This window comes from Lycorma delicatula, chromosome 8, assembly GCF_047948215.1.
Source record: "Lycorma delicatula isolate Av1 chromosome 8, ASM4794821v1, whole genome shotgun sequence".
Taxonomy (NCBI): domain Eukaryota; kingdom Metazoa; phylum Arthropoda; class Insecta; order Hemiptera; family Fulgoridae; genus Lycorma; species Lycorma delicatula.
In genome coordinates this window covers 100,882,428-100,905,050 of record NC_134462.1, presented here as the reverse complement: position 1 = coordinate 100,905,050, position 22,623 = coordinate 100,882,428, and the positions used below count along the sequence as shown (strand labels likewise).

The 22,623-nt window shown below is 31.7% G+C and overlaps 2 protein-coding genes across 29 annotated transcripts in view; one reads left to right on the top strand and one right to left on the bottom strand.

The window, feature by feature from the left end:
• Nucleotides 1-22,623, top strand: part of LOC142329167 (uncharacterized) — a 503,112-nt gene that overhangs the window by 83,835 nt on the left and 396,654 nt on the right. The gene's annotated exons all lie outside the window — the stretch shown is intronic.
• The window catches only part of LOC142329169 (uncharacterized), a 236,808-nt gene that overhangs the window by 43,763 nt on the left and 170,422 nt on the right, over nucleotides 1-22,623 (bottom strand). Inside the window, exon 1 of one of the 26 annotated variants that reach the window (XM_075373538.1) lies at nucleotides 20,708-21,502. The exons of 23 other annotated variants lie outside the window; for them this stretch is intronic. In XM_075373538.1, the coding sequence (XP_075229653.1) occupies nucleotides 20,708-21,201 (494 nt within the window). In that variant the 5' untranslated portion in view covers nucleotides 21,202-21,502. Of the gene's footprint in view, nucleotides 1-2,397; nucleotides 3,062-16,650; nucleotides 17,205-20,707; nucleotides 21,503-22,623 lie in introns of those variants that run through there. 2 more of the 26 variants (XM_075373550.1, XM_075373532.1) reach the window with 2 other exon arrangements.

The window sequence follows — 22,623 nt, the reverse complement described above, 5'->3', positions numbered from 1 at the left end:
TACATTCTCATAATTTCTAATGAGAATTATAAACAGCGGCAAACTGCTGTTTATTACCCTTATAGCTTATCGTTAACACTTGTTTGAAGGTATTTCCCGATTTCACCTTTTCTCGATTTATTTATTTATTTTTTTATTTTTCAGACATCAATATTCTTCTTGTTTTCTTTTTTTTTTATATAATTTTCAGAAATTCATATTCTGTATAAAATTTCAATATACACATATCAAAAGATCATATGGTTGACAGTCAAAAATTTTTAACTTTAATAACTAATTAACGCGATCCGATAAAATCTTTTTTCAAACGGGGTTTTTCTCTTCCCGATTTACTCTATACAACTGTTTTCTTCTCATTCTTAGGAGAATTTTTTTTTGTTCTACTGTGTTATTATGCATCAATAAATGAATTTAATAAAAACTGTTAATGATAGTTAATTTAGTAATGGATAGATGCCTATACACAGAATAAAAACAATTTTTTTTTTTTTAATTGTTTTCTAAAGCTGGAAAATCACTGTCGCGCAGTCAGTTGACCTGAACACGAAACCACACTTAAAAGCCAAATGAATAAACACGATGTTCCAGTAACATATGCATTCTAGCGGCATATTTCTAAACTACGTAATCAACACACAGTACACGAGACTGACGTTCAATCTTATTAATATTATGATTATTAATACTACGACCGTATAGTTTTCTCCTATTACTCAGCGCCTATACGTTAAAATGTAATAGCAGGTATAAAAAAATGAATAACTAAATAAATTCGATAGAATCTTAAATAAAAAAATTGTAAAAGTATTAAACACTATCTGGAAACGTGCACTCTCATTATTATAGTAAAAAAATAATAAATTATCAGGTTACAATTAATGTTAACAGGAATTGTGGTTAAAATAGATACAGTCTTTTTAGAGGAAATAGAAGAAACTTATTTTAAATTAATAAAATACGAGCACTTTAAATTTAATATACCCATTCGGTTATTTATCACGATCCCCTGTAAAAATCTGAAAAAATTCCGTATATATAGATTAACACTAAAGGAACTTTTGGTAAGCATATATATATAATCAACTTGTCTGAAATTACTGACATTTATAAGTGGATTTTATTTATTTATTTATTTTTTTTAAGAAGTCTACCTTTAATTTGATTAAAATAAAAAAGGCCCGATCATAATAATACAAACTAAGTATTGGAAACTTAAAATAAAAAAAATTATTATCTTCAGAATGAATTATACTATGATTCAGAAAAAAACTGGGATAGATCCAGAAAAATGGAAACTGATTTTAAATCGATCCTTAATACAACTCAGAATTAATCTCAAAAATAAGCAGTACAGCACAATAATTATAACGCAAATTATACGCAGCAGAATGTTTAACTTTTCAAAGAAAACCTTCATCGAAGAAATAAAAAAGAATGAAAAATATTAAGGAATTCTAGAAGGCTAAAAAAAGTAATCAATAACTTAGGATTTCAACCTAGATCAAACAAAGAACTTTCGAAAAATTACAAATCGTAATCAAAATTATAATTTTAAAAAAAAATTGATTTTGAAATTTTACGGTCATATCTGTATAGTCCTATGGACTCTTCTGGTGGTAACTCGTCGCAAATTACTTGTTTAACAGCAGATTTTCGAAGTCGATGGTTCTGAGGTTAAAATCCTAGTAAAAGTTTGATGCTTTTATACGGATTTGAATACTAGACAGTGGTTGGGGTTCAATTAACCACACTTCTCAGGAGTAGTAGGCCTGTGTCTGTACCTACACCTGTGTACACAGCTCATTTACATGTCACACATATTCTCATCTATCGGGTTTTGGAGGGGGGGTTTGCTTATTGGTCACTTGTTTTGGGCTTTTTTTTTAGCCTCCGGAACCACCGTTAGGTAATGCTTCAGAGAAGAGATGAATTGGCTGAGATTCTTCACAATTGAACAGATCGCAAAATACACATTTGGAAAATAAAATATCATGTGTATAATGAACAAAAATGTAATTGTAAAATCTATTCACTACGTTTTGTCGATAATATGAAAACAACAAAAAAACAATTTAAAGAAATATAAAAAGATTTTTCTTAACTAGACATTGAAAAAGAAGAATCACAGCGATTTTTTTTTGGCTTATTAAATCAAAATATCATGACACGGAAAAGATCAAGTTCTATAGCAGGAACCATCTGTCGTGTAAACATGAAGATGATAATGTACTCGTAAAATCTTTATTAAAAATTCAATAAATACGCCCGATTAAAAATCATTCGATTACGAAATATTGATTCAAAGAGATTCTCAAGCTAACATTACAACAAACATACATACGAACATTCTACCTTTAAAAACAAATGTAAATGAAAATAATAATAATTTTGTATTACCCTGAATTCTTTTTATTCTTGAATTTATTTTCTTCCCGTTTAATTTTCTTTAGTATTTCATCATCGGTTAAGAAATCTGACGAATCGGCTTCACAGTCTCGATGCATTTCAAGATCTTCAGAAGTACCTTTGTCGCACTTTATCACAAACTGTCGTAAAATATAACGTTTTTTAAATCTTTCTAACCAGTTTCTATCTGTATTAAAATCATCGATAAGATCTGTGTCGTTTACGTTGTAAATTATTTTTAAATTTTCGTGTATTTTTTGAGCTTTTACCTGAACGGTACGCAAACATATCACCGGCTTCTTTCCACAGTTTCCATTTTCTGAATGTATTACATAATTCGTTAGCAATTCGTTAAGTATCTTCTCCGTTTTAATCATCAATGTTGATCTCGGTAACGTCAATCTCGATTTATGCAACGATATTAAAGTTTTTGCGCAGACCTCTTTAACTTTATCTTTATTTTTAAATATCGATCTGATGGTAGATGCGGCTAAATTTAAATCACGCCCGACATACGACTGTTTTTCACCGTTTTCTATTCGATTAATTACTAACAATTTTAGTTGTAAGGATATTTTCTTTCTTGGTCGATAGTCCATTTTTTTTTATCGATACTACATGAATAATAGGTCGTAGATTAAATTTAAAATAACACTAGTTTTAATAAAATAAACGAAAAACAAATTACTACCGTTAAATTCTAACATAAGCGTACTACTGAACATTCATCAGCGCGCTCTTGTGCACAGCGTTACCTATTCTATTGCGCAGTAAGCTACAGCGCAACAGCAGTACAACAGTGAGCGTTGTGAAGGACACCTGGTTATTGCACTCTGTGCTAGTTGTATGGCGTAGTAACGAAATAAAACTGTATTTTGCTTTAATACACGATGAACGCAAAATAATATTACATTTTTTAGCATCAAAATTTACGATTTTTTTTTTTAATTACAACTCAAAAGAACATTACTAATTTCGCTTTAGTAATTTGAGTTTCATTTGCCTAAATTTCCACGGTAAAAGCAACCACATACATAATATTTCAGACGAAATAAATTTTACACAATAACCGCGTTCTCTCCCCTTTTTTCTGTGTATGTTGTGCAAGCCTTTTTACCTGCTAATCAATAGTGAGAGAGAGAGAAAGTGTAATGGGTAATTTGCCCATAGCAATAACAATCCTTTTTCATTTTCTTTGCAAATGTAACGATTTTTTTAAATCTTCAAACTTTTAAGTAATTTTTTTAAAAATTCGCCTCAGTAGAGTAGAAACCTTTAGCCTAATTTGATCCAGAATTCTGTAATTACTGTTAATATTCTAATTTTACAAAACCCGGCCCCCTATTAAGCTACAATCCTCAGTCAATTTTAAACGTAAATACTGGTAGTTCAAAATCCGGAGTAGATGGACCGATCCGTGGCAGAAGGTAACTAACAGAACGTCTTGCTTAGTAGTATGTTTAAGCCGAGTTAATACTCGGCATAAACGTACACGATCTAATATGATCGTGTACGTAACCAGATATTTCTCGGCATAGAGTATAATTTCTTTCGGTTTAGGTAAAGAAAGCGGTTAAAGAAATAATTCTGAAATCACAACTACATCCAGACAACCCTTTTTTTATTACACGTACAAATTTAAGAAATATTTTTTTCTTTAAAGTTTCAAGTTAAGAAAAAATGTTGAATTTGTATTCACTTTTTTTAAAACGCTCATAATCACGAGTACAAATGCTCTATGCTACATAAATTGTACTGCAAATATCGAACAAGTTTTTGTTTTGTTCGTCGATACCTTTTGTAACTCGATACTTTTTGTAACTTTTAGTAATGTAATCAATTTTTTAATTTTTTATTATTATTATTTAATTATTCTCTATATTAATCATTAATCATGTATTACGGCAAATAAATATAAATTACTGGACCGTTCCTCGTTTCGGTTTTGTATCTTCCGCCTCAAGAATAAGTGATTTTTGGAGGATAAAAAAGGTGTTAACCTCACCCCTCATTCGATCGTCTACCATAAATACTGCTTGTATTAGATTCGAAATCAAAATTTCAAAAGCGAAATAGTTTTTAATTAAAATATTGTCTCGTAGGATTCTTTAGCTCCTTAATTTAAATAACGCTTTGCCTTTGCTCGATCTCGTTAGAACAGGCTTTTAGATCGGTAACACGCAAGAACTAAGTACGGGGAATAAGGATAATACGGAAAGCATTTAAGAGCTTAGTTTACTTTTCAAACCAAAAAAAAACTACAGAAAATAAGTAATATTATCACTTATTTTATGTTTTAAAAAACACGAAAAATACAACCGGAATTTGATACATTTCTTAGTACGTAAATATTTTTCCAGTAAGAAAAAATAAATGCTCAATAAAGGACTAACTTCACAATTACGAAAAACGAACAAAGCCTGAAGATAAAGAATTAATCAAAACCACTGCAGTATAAAAAGAAAAATAAGTTATTTCGTATAGGTAACTGATAGACTGTCTGGTGACACTTACTCTTACTTATTTCGAAATAACCACATTACTAAGAACTTCTGTTTTAAAGATCGAATTTTATAGTTTTAAATATCGTTATGAATTTTTAATGGCGCAGCAGTTACACGATTATCGTATACTTGTAATTTAAATAAAATTGTTGAAACTACAGTAGTAATAAATTGAATTATTTACAATCTAAAACAGACCGCTATGAAGGTACTTTCATAAAAAAATCAGTCCCATTTTGATTAATTAAGTTTCCATAATTCCAAATTTTAGTGGAATGCGGTTTTTTTCCAATTTAAAAGTACGAGGCTAAGCTGATAAATTTTGTATACTAACGTGCTACACGGAAACAAAAGGTACTATCGAGTTGGGCGTGTTAGCAAATGATAACTAAAATCCTCCTCTATATACCCGCGATAATGCGTTGAAATCCGTTTACAAACAATGGTTTGTTTTCAGTAGCAGTTAATATGAAGCAGAGTACAGTTAATATGTCAACACGGTTAAAACAGCACGCAGTGATCGAATGTTTAATAGCAAAAAATGTGAATCCCACGAATAATTTTCACCGTTTAAAAGCGGTTTACGGTAGTGAAACAGGTACTGTGAATAAGTGGGCGTTGAAATTACGCGATTCCCGAACGTGAAGCTGGTAAAGCGTCAATTGAGGATGCACCCCGCAGCGGACGACCAGTTTCTGTGACTGCGAGAAACATCGAAAAGTGGACGATTTGCTTCAAAGTGACCGGCGAATCGCCCAGCAACGCATCGCTGTTCAATTAGGCATATCTAAAGAACGAGTAGGCCGTACTATGTGATTGTGAGTACGCCAAACACGTTTATGTGATTGAGTATCTGGAACACGGAACGACTGTGAACTCCGAACGGTACATTGAGATTTTAAGACGCCTCAGACGACGAGTATATTGCTTTCGAAATAATACCATGCCCATAATCTTGCAAGCACGGGCTCTCCGCAAGCTGAAATTTGAGTCTATTCCACATCCGCCATACTCGCCGGATTTGGCTCGTGCTATTCCACTTCTTCCCTCATCTCAAGAGGGATCTCAAAGGTAATCATTACACCACCGACGATGAGGTGAAGGAAGTCGTAGCGTGGTGATGTTCGGGAATTCTTCCTCTTCCCTTATTAGGATTAGCATGGGTGGGACGCCGTAATCCTTTAGGAGGAAGAAAATTAAGTTCCGATTTAAACCCTCAATTACTAAACATCTAAATTTAATTATAGCAGTAACCAAAACTGCAATTACGTAGTTCATCTATCAGACGACATAATTAGCGTAGAATATGAATAAATACTATTATAATTTTTAAGCGAAGAACATAACAGCGGAATAAAGATTAAATTTAACGAATAAAGTTTTCCCGATTAATATAGAACATATTAATCTCTCGATCGACCTAAAGAGTATGAATTGGCCATGCCACATCGCGGAATATTACGCTTACCATTAGACGAAATGGATTGCAGAAAAGTCATCCACACGCGCGCGCGCGCAGATATATGGATGTGTTAATTTTAACTTTGGAATAAATATTTTAAATAGTATATGCGATAGATTATTTTTCTTTTAAATTTACTGTTTACCTTCGTTGTTAGATAATTACTAATTTAATAATTTTTGTTTCTTTTTTTTTCAGGTACGTATACAGATTGTTGTATGTGCTATTCGGGTCATTCCGTATTAAATCAACAAGGCCCACAACCTGACCGACTGATTTTCATGAAATTTGGTATGAATTAACTGTTGAAAGGGTTATGAGAAAATACTGAATTTCAGATCTCTATCATAAATCGTTTCGTTTTTAGAGCCCTTCGAATTTGCTGGAAAATGCTAATTTTGAGTAGCGGCAATAGTGTTAGGTCAACGTAGCTTTCTTATTTATTAAGGTAAAACGATAAACTTTGTCTCATTTTAAAGCTTATTTGATGGTCTTTCATATGATATACAAGCCTGTTTGCATGATTTCTAGGTCACCACCTTTGACCTAGAAATCCAGAAAAAACAGTTTCAATTTTTTAATAAAAAATAAAAGTTATTCGTCATTATACTATAAAGGAATTGAGAAATTTTGAAGCTGGTACTGCTTTGGGATCAGGAGATGTGAATCAATGTTTGACAAAATTTACTTTTTTTTTTAATTTGTAATTAGTTTTATAACAAGACTGCAATGAATATTAAGTCGAAATGAGGGTGAAACTCATTACGCTTTACGCTTAAAAGTGAAATTAAGTTATAATTTTAAGTAAAACAGTAACTGTCATACATTTTTAAACGATCTAAAGCAACTCAATGTAAAACATAATTGTGTATCAAATATAATTGTCAAGACTCACTTCTAATACAAGAAGCTGTAATAATAAAATAATAATTGTACGACTAATAATTAAAATATAATAATGCATGTCTTCGAATAATTATAGTTAAGCGTTTATGATTTGGACGTTTTGACAGTCTTAAAATCTTACACAATATGCAAAAAGTAAGGCAAAGTAAAAAAATTTCAAATTAAAACTTTTTTATACATTCTTAAATTACGCGTTTCATTGCAGTAGTTGATATTTTAAATAAATATTTTAATTTGTATTACTTTTAACAATAGTCTTATAATATTTTACTATAAAGGTTTAATAAATGTAATTGGCTTTCAATTATCGCTACTTAAAAATTATACCGATAACATTAGTAGTAAGTTAAATTTTAAAAGAGTGTTTATACGCTTATTTGAAATACACGATACAAGCTTCTTCTGAAGCTTTATTATTAATTGTGGCAAATTTTTTCCGACACTTATCACAGATCTTCCAATCGCTTCCTAAACTTGGATTTTTTCTGTCATCCATGGTAAAACTTTTCTTAAATTTTTAGTAGCATTATTATGATCTACATTTTGAAATGGATTACATTTGTTATTGTAAAAGGTTACCGTACTTCAAAATGTACCTAACTTAAAAAAAAAAAAACAACTAAACATTTAGCAATTACTTAGTAGCGAACACTGATTATCTTGACTTCAGGGCAGGTATATTTATACAGTGCTCGTGCTTTCTTACATCATGTTATTTCACAAATAAATTATTTAAATAAATCAAATATTTTAGGTCATATTTAATATTGTTTACACTAAAACAATAAACACAGACTACGGTTAAACTGATGATATAATAAGCTTCTATAAATTTTGTTTTACAATTTGCATTAATTACACCGAGTCATCGCATTATATCTCACCGATAATTTGATCGAGTTGAGATACACATTTCTTATTTTCTAGACAAAACAAATGAGCAACATACTACCTCTCATTACTTTCAATTTCTTTTTGCAAGACATTATTTGACTTTCCAAGTTCAACCAAAATATAAGTAGTATTTACCACCTCAAAACCTCACAAAAAAGATTTTTTTTTTCTCTTGATCCCAATGCAATCCCAGTTTCAAATTTGCACAGCTATTTTATTATATAATGATGAATAAAATGTATTTTTCATTAAAAAACTGACATGTTTTTCCCTAATATTCAAGGTCAAAGATGGTGACCTTGAAATCAAAATTTATGTAAATAGGTTTGTACATTATATGAAAGAGCATCAAATAAGCTTTAAAATGAGACAAAGTTTATCTTTCTACCTTAATAAATAACAGAGCTACGTTGACCTAACACTACTGCCGCTACTCAAAATTTTCTATTTTCCAGAAAATTTGAAGGGCTCTAAAAATGAAACGGTTTACGATAGAGATCTGAAGTTCAGTATTTTTTCATAACCCTATCAACAGTTAATTCATATCAAATTTCATGAAAATTCCAGTCGGTCGGGTTGTGAATGGCTGTCCACCTTGTTGATTTGACACGGAATAACCCATTCGTAACATTTTCGGGTAAGTTACATTTATTTATTATGATCTATAAATTGTTAACTGAAACTCATCTACGGAAAAATATATAAGATCTCTTTTTTTTTAATCCTGTCGTTAACCCCCCCCAGCAACACCCCTCTCAACGACTCTCTTTTTCTGTTTAGCCTCCGGAGCCACCGTAAGGTATTACTTCAGAGGATGATATGTATGAGATGTATGAGTGTGAATGAAGTGTTGTCTTGTACAGTCTCAGTCTCAGGTCTACCACTTCTGAGAAGTGCGGTTAATTGAAACCCAACCAACAAAGAACACCGGTATCCACGATCTAATATTCAAATCCGTATAAAAGTAACTTATACGGTAAAACTTATATTCTAACAGAAGGTAACATTTTGAAAAAGAAAGAAGAAATAATATATTTTTATTTAAGTTTTGCCACCACAAATATCGTAAAGTTTTTACCGTCTTATCAGATTTTGTACTTCATAATAATTGTCTTGTTGCAATCGGTTAAGAACAACGCAACGAATCGGTTTTATAATCCCCGTCGCGGCTTTGCCCGCCCAGTATGGTTACTTGCGTTTCCCGTCGCGATCGGGGAACGATTTAGCAGGTCAAAGCTAAACATCCTTCCAGTCTGGAGCTGCCCGTGTTAATTAAACTTTGCGAGAATAAAAAAGCGTGTTAAATTTTTAAAAATTATCAGTGTATGTAATTTCTTCAGAACAACAGTTTATTTAGCACAGGACCCACTAATCGGTTTATAGATTTCCTGTCGCGGCTTCTCTCGCGAAATACACAATCAGAATTGCAAACGTAAATTACCATCACAATGTTTTACCAAAAGTCATAAAGATTGATCCAGCGATAGCGTAAAACAGCAAAAATGTAAAATACAATTTATCTTTTTTAACCCCTTAAATAAAAATAAAAAATTTTTTTAAAATGGTTTTTTGCTATTTAACTGAAGAGTACTCCAAGCCTAAATCTATTGATATCACGTTTATATAGCCGGAAATGGGGAAAAATTTGTAATCATTGTTCGCCTTTTTATTTTTACCATTCTTCATCCCTTTCAAAGTCGAATTTCAAAAATCTAGAAATTGGTAGTTAGATATTTACATGAAGATCACACAAAAGAAAAATCAATTTGATGCGTAAATTTGTTAATAAGTTAAAATAAAATTTAAAAAAATAGGAAATCTCATTTTTACTCCATTTCAAACTCCTTCAAACTCGGAATTTTAAAATTCTTTCTTAGTGTGCACTTACACTGTAAGAAGAACGCGTGTAAAAATTTTCATTAATTTATCTTAAGGTAGATTTTGTCGGGTGTTGAGTATGAATCACTCACGACGTGTTCTTTTTTCTCGTCATCGGCTACTATAGAACCACGTTCAATAGTTAATACCTGGCCGATTTCCTTTTCTTCCAACTCTCCTTTATTTTCAAACTATATTCTTTCCTTTCCTGCGACCATTTTTTACCGTTATACTGTCACGCACGGTTCCTTTCTAAAAATCTTCACAAACTTAGATCTTTTTCCTAAATGTATCTCTGTCTCATATCTGTTGGATTTATCCCTGTAATCACGAGATCTTTCACCCGCGTAAATCGACTAATTTTCGTTCCGCTCTTTTGAAAAATCCTCTTCGTCAGTCTGTTTTCATCCTTTCTAACCAAGAGCGCGTGGAAAACCAATTTTATTTTCTTCGTCTGTCTATACGGAGATGTTTTCCGTAGTCCTAGTAGTATCTTTCTTAGTATCTTCCTTTCCGACTCCAATTTATCATCTCCTCGGTTTAGAATTACACGATCTGTCGCATTCAGCCCTGCAGACGTAACTGCTGTGGCGTAATGTCGAATCTTTCCCATCCTTGAAATCCTGTTTGTATTATAAGTGGTAGGCCTTTTGTAGGTTATTTATTCTAACCTTAATTGCCTATCTAACCAATTTGGTCGTATTACTTTGCCAAGATATTTCAATTTCCCGGCTTCCCAATTCTTTAAAGGTTTGTTACTAGATAATTTGGTGAATGCCTAATGTCGGTCGTGTATTTAGTTTTATCGATTGATAGCAACAACTGAAACTTTTTCAGCCGTCTCCATCAAGATGCGCAACGGTTCATGTTCTGTTATGTGTATGATATTGGAACTTTTCTTTAAGAGGTTTTGTATTAATAGTTTCCCGTTCGTCGAGAAACACATGATACTAGACGGTGCAACTCAGCTGAGTTGCACTGTCTAGTTTTTTTAATTATATGATGTCCCTTTAAAACACAATGTCTGGTCAAATTTTGAGTATTAATTTATTTTAATGAAACTTTAACATAATATTTAATAATTATAATTATCTGTTCTTGCCTATAGTTTCTTTGAAATACTCCTATAATGCGGACGCCGCAATTTAAAAATATTCTTTTGTCAATTTCATGAAACGTATCAGGGGAACTATGTATGTAGACACCCGATTTATAGAATGCGTACCAAGCGTAATGAAATAACAAAAAAAATAGATGAACGGTCGGTTTCTTTTTAGAAAAATTTATATATCGGTTATTAATAAGTTTACGATCACAAACTTAAAATTATAATTCGAGTAAAACTTATTTTAAGCCCAAATGACAAACGACCATTTATAATTGGAGACATGCAATAAGCAGTCTATAATTTTTGTATACTTCTAGACAAAATAGCCTTTCCTCTACTTTTTTATACTCCTGTATTAGAGAAAATAAACAATAAATTAATTTTAAGATAACGAGATTTCTTTAGAAGAGAAAGACGCAGTACTCTTAAAAAGCGACGCAGCTATAAAAATATAAAACGAAGGTAAAGTGTGTCAAACAGAAATTTACTTGAAATATGCTATTTTTATTTTTCGGAAACTTATCATAAAAATGAATTCAAATACGTATTAAAACAAAAACGTAAATTAAAAATAAAAATAAAAGTTACTTGTAAAGAAAAAGTCAAAATATTTTATCTAAATCTAACAGCATTAAAAGTCTAGAAATAATTGTCATAATAAAAAATCTTATTTTATTCGTTGATGAATCTTGAAAATGTTAAAAATTCAATATAAAAATAATTGGCAGGAAAACAAAATATTTTTAGTTAAACCAAACTGAGCAATATTAAAATATTTATTACAACAAATACCACGACTGTAAAAATTCTTTTTAAAAAGATTTTAAAAATTTATAAAAGATATTTTGTAAAATATTCTAATAAAAATAATATTACTTTGTTAATAATCGATGGAGAAATTTAACATTTTTAAAGTTTTAAAGAGTTTTAAATCTATCGAATGTTTCTTAATTTTGAGTTTAAGTAATGAATCAAAAATAAAATTAACGATAAAGTCTTACGGTTTTAATGTTCATTGTCTTTCGTCGCGCGACACATATCTAACCGATAGGGAGTTCGTCCCGTTGTTTTGTTTTCTTTTTAATCCTCCGGGACCGCAGTTACGTATTGCAGAAAATAAGGTAAATTGACAATTTTGTAGCATGTGAAAATTCCACGCCTGACCGGGATTCGAACCGCCATATTTGGAGCAATAAAAGCGACATCTGCTCCGATCCTGTTCCTCATACGGGTAGATCAGTGGGTAGCGGAGGCAAATATACAAGATCCTTTTAAAATCCTAAAGGAAATAATCACGTAGGGCGATCGGTAGTCCTTAGAGCCACCGCAAAGAAGCGCTGTTGTCGAATCCCTGCCGAATGATCCAACGGTAGGGAAAAACTCATTTAAACTCGTCCGTACAGAGTAATGCCAGGGAGGAGGGGCAAACCATCTATAATAAAATTCGCTAATTTAACTTGTAGTCGAGGAAACAGCCGGGTTTGCAGTACATCCGTAGGGCAAGTCCTGTTATCCTTGCTTCAGCGAAAATAACTACAGTCTAGATGATCCAGAGAAAACGTTTAATTTTTGGGTGTTCATGCGGAGTTTCTGACACCCAGTTACGGCCGTTACGTTTGTACCGCTAAGATGAAATGCGACTCATCACTAAACACGATCGGCACCACGCACTCAAGAAACTCGTCATGTTTATGCTAATAATTTGATCGTGAAGTCGCCAAGCACAGCGTAGCCTGTTGACTTTAAAGCCTGTAACAGCCTTAAACGGTACGGACGCATACGTTGGCGTTTCCTTAAAACGTTCAACACCGTTATCACCGGCATCGCTAGTAAGCGGCCGGCCTTCCTATCAGATTTTTTAGGACTACGTAGAGAAGATTCCTCGATACGTTCAATATTTTCTTCAGACAGCCACGGTCGTCCCATACTCTAACTTTTGCACAGATGCGATCTACGAATGTTATAATAACTCGGAGGATTGCGATTAAACTACGTTGAACTTTTAACTACAGACTTACCCGTAAATTTAGCTAACCGCAGAACACACAAGCCTTTCTGTTCGGGGTCGCCATCTATGTTAGTGGCGCTACCAGGCGGAAAAAGAAGGAATCGATCAACAGCTATGCGCGCGATTAAAATTGTTATCTCTGCTCTTGATTCTAGCATTAATTCAACACGGTCACCTCATCCAAGAGATATTACAACAGATTAAAATCCCGATATCCTTTTTTTGTACACCCGGATTTTCATTGTTTTTCTCGACTTCTTTTTAAATTTCACCAACTATACTTATTCTACTGTAAAGTCGGTTGAGGAAGAATAATTTTTGCGAAACGAGAAATAAACTTTTTTAAAAACGTCATATTTAATAGCCGGACGACTTCTTTTTGCGTAAAATCAGTAATAGTGTAAGCTGATTTTTTTAAAGGAATCTGTTGTATACTTTTTTCTTAATACGGTAATTCGGGTCGAATCGCTATTGCAAAAACGTTCACAATTCTAAATAGAATAGATGAAAATGATTTATCTGAAATTTTCATTTTCTTGAGAGTTAACTTGTTTCTTATCGCATAACTAACTACACGTCAAAAAACGGTTAGGTAAATGAAGGTATCCCGGATCTCTACTCGGTGGAATAAGGGAAAATGTGTCTAAAAATAATTATAAAGACACGATCCGGCACTTGCATCTAGTCTCTCGGAGCAAGTTTCATCTAAAATGGAATGATGGCTCGTATATTCGCTTTAATTCTATTCTCTGCCCGATGTATTGACAGTAAATTAATTAATCCTTGTTTATATGGGATTAAATTATAATTCAATAAAGTAATGAAATTTTGTCTTAGCGGTATTCGTGAAATCTGTTTTATATAAGAATCATGATTTTGTTATATTTATAGCAATACTTTCCGTTTCTTTGTTATGATCTGTTCAAAACTAGTCGGTCATAATAGAAGGAATACACACGGTCAAGGTTGTTAGGTCTAGGTTACATACTGGCTACATTCATTTCTAATACTGTACTTTTTTAATGTTAATGTGCGGAATTACTAGATGAAAACCGCTTACTGCCGGTATTATAATTTCGTTTAGGAAAAAAAATGTATAATTTTTTTTTAAAAAAGTACGTATATATATATATATATATATATATATATATAGTAAAGCAATGAAATTTCTTAAATATTATAATTAAATATTTCATACACAGTTAATTACATCGATAATCGAGATAAAAGATTTTAATTGTGAAAAAATCATTATCCTGATTATATGAAACATTGACCATTATTAGTTTATTGAATTGAAGAAAATAAATTATAAATTAATGAAGTTAAATTTTGAAAAGAAAAAAGGAAATTGATTTAAATTATGATCGTCGTTATTACTGAAAGAAAAACATTATTAAAATCCTTAAGTTTGAAATTAATAAAAATAGAGAAAGATAGATTAAATAAATAACAGCGGCTAGCACAGTCCTGGCCCCCACGCTTGTGATGATATATGCGATGAAATTATATCTGTGAAATGAAGTTTTTGATAATAAATAGAAAATTTATATATCTGTATCAGCCGAAGTCCGTGACAGGCTGGAGTTTTCGTACCGACAGCCGTCGTCGGTAAGTCGAACCTCCGAAACAAATTTAAACATGAAGTAGTAATAATAATATAATATGCAGGAATAATATTCTTCCATATTTTTACATTAAATTTCTTTATTAATATATATATAAATAACGATAGCTTTGATTTGATTTTACTTCAGACTAATTAGTACGGCATACTGTCTCGGTACAGATTACAAAAGTGTAATTTATTGTAATAATAAATAAAAAATAGAATGTACAAAATGTATATGAAATTTATTAAGCTTTTTAAATTTCATAATTGAATTTTTACGTAAGTTTGTGTAATATTAAGCGTGAAGAACGATTAAAATATAATCTCAAATCTTAATTTTAAAAAATAAAGGAAAACAATTCCTTCTGCTGAGCACAAATTAAGTGTAACGATGGTGTCCCGTATAGAAATATTTAAGGATTTATCTCATGCGCTTAAAATTTAAGTACCGTGATTTAATAGAATAAATGATAAAAAAAATTAAAGGTGGTACTTTATGCTTAAGCATAATCGCTGCTTCTTAGTACTTAAGTTTTTCAGTAAGTAGAATCTATAAATTAAGTTTACATGGATGCGTAGCTTAATTTTCGGGCTTAGATCTATTTATTTATGTTCGTCGTTATTGCTGAAATTACTTAAAGCTAAAAGTTAAAAAAATCCGATTGTTAAGTTTGATTTCTCCTTTAAAAAATTATATTTTTCAATTATTTATATGAAGGGTGATGGACACCACGCCCGTTTTATACGAAGTAAAGGAAGTATTGTAATCGCGAAAAATTTCGGTTTGATGACGGAAATATCCATTTATACTAGTTTCGGCATGACGTTTGTACGTACGTACGTATTATCTCGCAAAAAAAAAAAAAAAAAAAAAAAAACGTATTTCGTATTTAGGACTGCACCTCCCATTTTGATTGTCAACTGGATGTAAAGTGTCCAAAAAACCCAAATATTTTGGACTTTTTCTTAACTGCAGTTTGAGAGCTTTTCAACGGTATATCATACGTGGTACTTATTTTCATTAGTTTCAGAGTTGTAGCCAAATGAAATATTTGGACCTTCCAAGGAAAGGCACATCAGTTCGAATCCGACTTCAAATAAAAAAAAAATATGTATTTTTTTATTGAAATTATTGATTTATTAATAATGATTAACCTCCGATTATAAAAAACGTTTACAATAATAATTCAGTAATTTCATTTTTTTAAATATTCAATAACAATGAAAAAAAATCAGAAGTTATTAATGGAATGAAATTTTATATACTTTTAAAAATGTGTATATGTAATTTAATAGGCGTACAAGGAAGTTATGTGGTGTCCACATCAGATATTTTAGTTGCCGGTTGATTATCTTTTTTTTCTTAATTACATATCAAAGTTTTTAATATAACTTTGTACAGCTGTTTTATTACTCTGGTCAAGCGTTAACAAGCAGTCCAGTTATATAATTTAAAAGTAGAAAAACAACCTAACAATAGGATTGTTATTCATTTATCAATTGAAGTAAAATAGATATAAAATTATCATATCAAGAGTTTAATTTGTGCGATAGCATTAGTAAATGGAAAGATAAGATATTAACTAACGAATGACAACAGTAATATAGTTGAACCTCAATATAACGAGATCAAGAATCCCGGGAAAAATTCCTGTCACAGAGATTTTCGTTATATAATGTAACAAGAATTCTCAGTCTTAATTTTTTTTCGAACGTTTTACCCGTTTTACGATGAATTAAAATTAAGTACAGTTATTTTTATTTTTAATTGCGCTATAGAAAAAAAATGTATTTTTTTTATGTCACGCGTTATATATTAATCTAATACATTATACATACCGTATAAAAAGTATATCTCAGGTAAGGACTTACCTAATAATAACGCAATGTCTTTTTTTAAACTTCTCTAACCACCCGTTGCTGGCCTGGAAATCTTTGTGTTCTAATGCGGCTCCAAATTCCAGGGCTTTTTTTCTAATTAATGTACCGGATAACGGAAGCTTTTTTTCGCGCATCACCGTCATCCATTTTAAAATGGCTTCGTCGATATCATCATACGTGCTACCTCTCAGTTTTTTTCTCGATAGATTTTCTTTACGGCGGTCAAGTTGTTGTAGTATCACGTGCCGATTTTTTAAAATTGTTGACAATGAACTCGCGGGGATTCCATATTTTTGCGCGATATCTTTTTTTTTTACACCTTTGTCGACTTCGTATATAACGCTAATTTTTTTTGATACGCTAATGCACTTCCGTTTTGACATTGTATACGGCACACTAAAGAAACGGTACTGTATAACGCGAGTAACGTAATCCAAAGACAGAGACCGACTGAATTAATCCGAGGAAAAATTACTGCTCAACTGTACGTATGCACCGAACAATAAAGGGAGTATGTGTTAAATGTTTTCTAAGAATTCTATTTGTTATGTCTACGTACTGTAGATAAATGTCTCGTTTAGATAAATGAATAAAAGTTTGCACAGTAATTTTAGTGCTCTGCGTTAGTTAATGGATTTCGAGAAATTCCGTTACTTTAATATATAGGCAGACAGTAACTGTAGAGCAGGTGTTTAAATCTTTTGTTAGATTTCATTGTTAACGGGTTATACGAGAATCTTGAGAATTTTCGCTTTGCTAGTTCAAAAAAAAATAACCTGTTATTCTTGAGTATTGTCAAGAATACGTTTTGTATATATACTGGTACATTATTTTTTTTAAAAAAAACATTTCGTAAAAATTACTGTATGTTGTTACATATTATGTTAATATGCAGTGTCACAATTTCGTTATATAGAGGTGTATGAATATGTTAAATAGAGGTACATTTATTAAAATGCCACGGTTCGGTAAAATAATTTGTAAAATCGAGGTTTTCGCAATGTCGAGGTTCGACTGTAACACAATTAAAATAAAAGAAGATGTTAACTAAAAAATAATGAAAAGTAATATAAAAATTCTTTGGGGCTGTCAACGGGAGTAAAATCCGTTTAAAGAAAAAAAATATTTTATCTGCATATATAAAAGAACATGTCGTGAGTGATTTATAATCAACGCCCACCAAAAACTATTGAAGATAAAATTTACGAAAAATTGTATTCGCGTTCGTTCTTCTTACGGTGTTAAGTGCGCACTACGAAAGGATTATTTAAAATTTCTATTTTAAAGTGTTAGGACACGAGTACCAATGATTTTTACTATTTTTTTTAATTTCTCGTTAACAAATGAAGCTATCAGCCTTGGTGTGTCTGCGCGCGCGTGCGAAAGAGATATTCAGTTTAACATCTAAAAATGCATTTTTAATTTTTTTTTAATTCGATCTTAAAAGGAGCAAAGATAGATAAAAAAAATTTCGAACAATGACTGCAAATATTCCTCATTTCCGACTATACTAAACATGATTTCATCCGATTCGTGCTTGCAAAGAATTTTTTTTTTTTACATTTTTGCCGTTTTATGCTACCGCTGTTGGATCAATCTTTATGAGATTCGATGACATTGTGATGGTATTTTTTGTTTACAATTCTGATTATGCATTTCGCGAGCGTAGTCGACGGGAAATCTAAAGACCAATTAGTGGATCCCGTACTAACCAAATTGTTGCTCTGAAAAAATTACAATATACTGATGGTTTTTATAAAGTGAACTGGCTTTAAATTTTATTCATCATCATTATTCTCACTAGCGTGAATTTAATTTACACAAGAGGGTCCAGACGGGAATGGGGTTTCGTCCTGACCGCCGCGGGAAACGCAAGTATATATAAATATATATATATTTTTTTTAAATAATAATCAAATCAAAAAAAATGTAAAAAATCAAATTTTTTACTAGAATTTCTAACTCGTTTACAAAAACTGTTATTATAATAGTATTGTGGCATTTACTGCACCATTTAGATTTGGGGAATATATAATCTAATTTTTTAATACCTCATTTTAACTTACAATATCGACTTTAACCCTAGAAATGGTATACATTCGTAATTTTTAGGAAGGAAGCTGAACTTTTCGTTAGTTTTAGCATAGTTTTGAAGCGATTATACCAGCAACCGTGGTAGGCTCCCCACAACCTTTTAGGTGGTTAATTACCTAGTAGAACCTGTCATATCCAGTTTCAGTTTATATTTGCTTGGATCGCAATTTCATTTTTACGAATGTATATTAACAACCTATTGCATTTAACAATGGCGTTAGATTTTATTAATTGCAACTTACACAGTGGTTTTTATTTATTCGGCGGATTGAAATTAATATTTAAAATCCTATCTTAATAAATGGTTTTTGAATTTAGACAATTGTGAAATTAAGGTTTTCTCCGTGGAAAATGTTTTTGTAGTTTTTATAAAGCTGAAAATGGCATTTTGATGATCATCTCAAATCGATAGGATAATCGATGAGAGTAAAAGAAAGGTAGATTCTTGGAATCTAGAGCGAGTTCGTATGTATTTTCCTGCTTTGGTTATGACAGCTACGAGTTTTAAGCATCATCTGATGATTTTTTTATCGTATGATGATTAATGTTCCCGGCTGAAAACAGAAACAGTTCCAGCACCCACAAAACGAGTCCGATCCAGGTACAGGAAATTACAACAACATTGTAATTAAGCGAGCGAGGGAAATAACCCCATGTACATTCGATAAAATTGATATTACATTCAATGGAAGAGAGTATGCCGTTCACATACCACTGAATTCTCCGACCCGAACTCGCTGTTTCTCTTTCATCCGTCCACCTATAGATGAATCCACGAATTCCTTAATAAATACATTACCGCGCCAAACAGATTTACCCGGAGCTGTTCAAACGATAAAAGGTAAAGAAATGATATTATTGAACCAAAAATCCTCTTTCGACAACAACCCAAACTCCCGCAAAAAAATATTGTTCATAGTACTCAACATTCGAGAGAAATCAAATGTCGAGTCGATTATTTAGATCAAGTGTGCAACATAATGCCTAATTTTCGAAAAACAAAACTGGCGCATGCCCGTATTTTACGGTATGATAAATACGGAAAACATTAATCTTTGTGCTGTTTTGAAAAGAGTAAGAACACATCAAAGGGACCTAAGAAAACGATAAGGAAAGAATTTAGGTACTAGTTAGTTATGTAGACAACTCGGCTGGCCAGAAAGTTTCGTTTCTCCGAGATGTAGTAAAATCCTTAATAGTTCTATAAAAAAATCGTCGTCTGGGTTCAGCGCTCTTGAAAAAAGAGAACGTTATGCCTTAACTGACCAAATACAAAAAGAACGCTCACAGCTTACTGCATTCGGTCAACCCGCCTTTTTGCATCGATGATCGTTTGAAAAAAACGCACTGAAAGCGACTGGATTTTCATTCGAAAAAATTTGGTTAGCATAAGCGTAACTTTAATTAAACAATAAACCTTCCTATACATATTTTGCCAAATAATTAATATTTTACCAAATAATTAATATTTTACCAAAAACTTTTCATTTTGCTAAAATTCGTTTGTTTTCTTCGATAACAGATAAGCTGTTAAAGTAAGGAATCCGACAAGTTAATAAAAAAAAAACCAGTATTAAAATAGATAGACAAAAAACGGCATTACATCTAATAATTTACCGCAATTTTTTTATTTTCAATTAAGATTATAAAACACAGACTGCTTAGCAATAATGCTGTTTTACGACAGTAAACTATTCCAGGGTTAAAATAAAAAAGAGACCTTGGAATATGTTGTATTCCAGGGAATATTTAATAAATATTCCAGAGAATATTGAGATTCAACATTGACATACTAAAACTTTAAAATGAATAGTTTAAACTTTATGAAACGCTTCGTTAATGATTAAAAGAAGTAAAACAAACTAATAAAACCCATAATATACAAAAAAATTTCAAATCAAATACAGTAAAATTTTAAAAGAAGTAATCGATAGTGAGTATTTAAAGTTCTTACTTTTTTTTTCTGAGCGATGTTAAAAAATTTTTTAACTTCATTTTGTCAGGTACTGTTAGGTTACGACACCGAAAAGCATCTATAATAGCGTTAGGTTTTTTTATACCGGTATTAAAAATTTGACGCACAAATTCTCTCGTTTTTAACGGCAACCCTCGCGTTCCGTCGATATGATTACAATGCTCACTTGTCGTTTCAAACAACGATACTTTCATATCTTCTGCATGATATAAAAGATATAATCTCGCCGGACATTCAATTTGCCTATATTGAGCTGCTGTGCATCGATAGGCCACTTTTAATCCGGCCAAACATTTATACGCTGTACACTTTTTCCATAATTTTAGGGCTTTCACGTGGTTTTCGGCTTCTTCTGCCGTTTCAAATTCTAGTTTTTTGCACCATATTTTAGTCACTCGCGGTTTTTTATTTTTACGGACCGTACCCGTTCGAATCGCTGTCCGACTGGTATTCACTAACAGATTCCAATTCATTATTCATAACGACCCAGACGCAAACTAATATTAATAAATATTTATATTTATAAATTACTGATTAAAAGGTCTTTACAAGTACAGACAATAACTGTAGATTAAATTGTTTTTGAATGATAATGATGGTAGGTCTGGGATGCACAATTTTAATAGTCGAAGAGTAATATCGACTGTGTGTATTCTTGATAATAAATTCTTATATCTGCTTAATGATTTTATGCCTGTTTGTATAATTTTTATCTAATATTAGTAATATAAAGTGTAAACTATTCATTTTTTGATAGAACAATTAATTCTGATGACTTTTCACATTTATTTTTAATATTAATAATTGAAAATCCAAATAATATATTCTACGGATAAAGTTAATTTTGCGCTGTCACAATTTTTATACTTTTAAACCCGATATACTTTAGTCGAATTTATTTCTTTAAATAAAAGAAATGCGCTAACTAAATATTTTTAATTTGAAATATTTTGAATGTGAAAATCTTTTATTCCGAAAATTTTATTATTTCTTGGTCGGAAACAATTTAATTTGTCGTTACTTTTGATATTTTTAAACTTCTTTTAAATCACGACCTTTTAGTTTTCTACCTGAATAGAAATCCATATCTTTCCGTAAATCTTCCGCACCAGTTCGGCGTCGCCGTAAAGTTTTCTCCTTTAGACGGATTTAAAGTCGCCCAACGAAGCGCAAACAGTCGAATAGCGGCTCGATTTACGTTAAATCCGTTCGTTGCGTTTTCTAAAACCCATTCGAACGTAGCTTTCTCCAGTTCCGGCCAGCGAGTCTTTCCGGAACGAAGAGCACATTTTGTTTTTGGCATACGCGAAATAAAAATTTCATTTTTTCGCCAATCGCGCACTAATTTTTCGCATAATCCGAATTTACGAGCTGCGATACAGTTGTTCGTCTCTTTTGAGAATTCTATTACTTTCAGCTTAAAACCGGCTTCATACTTCAATCTTTTCGACATTTTTTTTTCTAGAAGCCGAATTAAAACGGGTTACGATACGCGTATAGTAGATTCCGAATAAAGCTATGTACAACAATTATATTTTGAAAACGGATACATTTTTCTACGCTAAACGAAATCTCAACCTCGTTTTATCCGTCCATTTACTGTAAGGTCGCCTATTTATTATTCACTTTAAATGTCCCGGTTACGACGTACGATAACAACGATACGTATTCAAATTTTTTCTTGCGTAAATCCGCCGTCTGTCGAACGTTATATCAGCGGGTTTCGGATGTTGTAACCACCGTATAAGTCGAATTTCAACGCGACGATTGTGATCAATACGCTCGCTCATCGCTTACTTCAGGGCTTTGGCGGCAGCAGCAGCAACAGCGGTGGCGTCCGCCAACAGCAAGCTCAACCCGTCACTGCTATTACTAAACGTTCGCACACTTGCTTC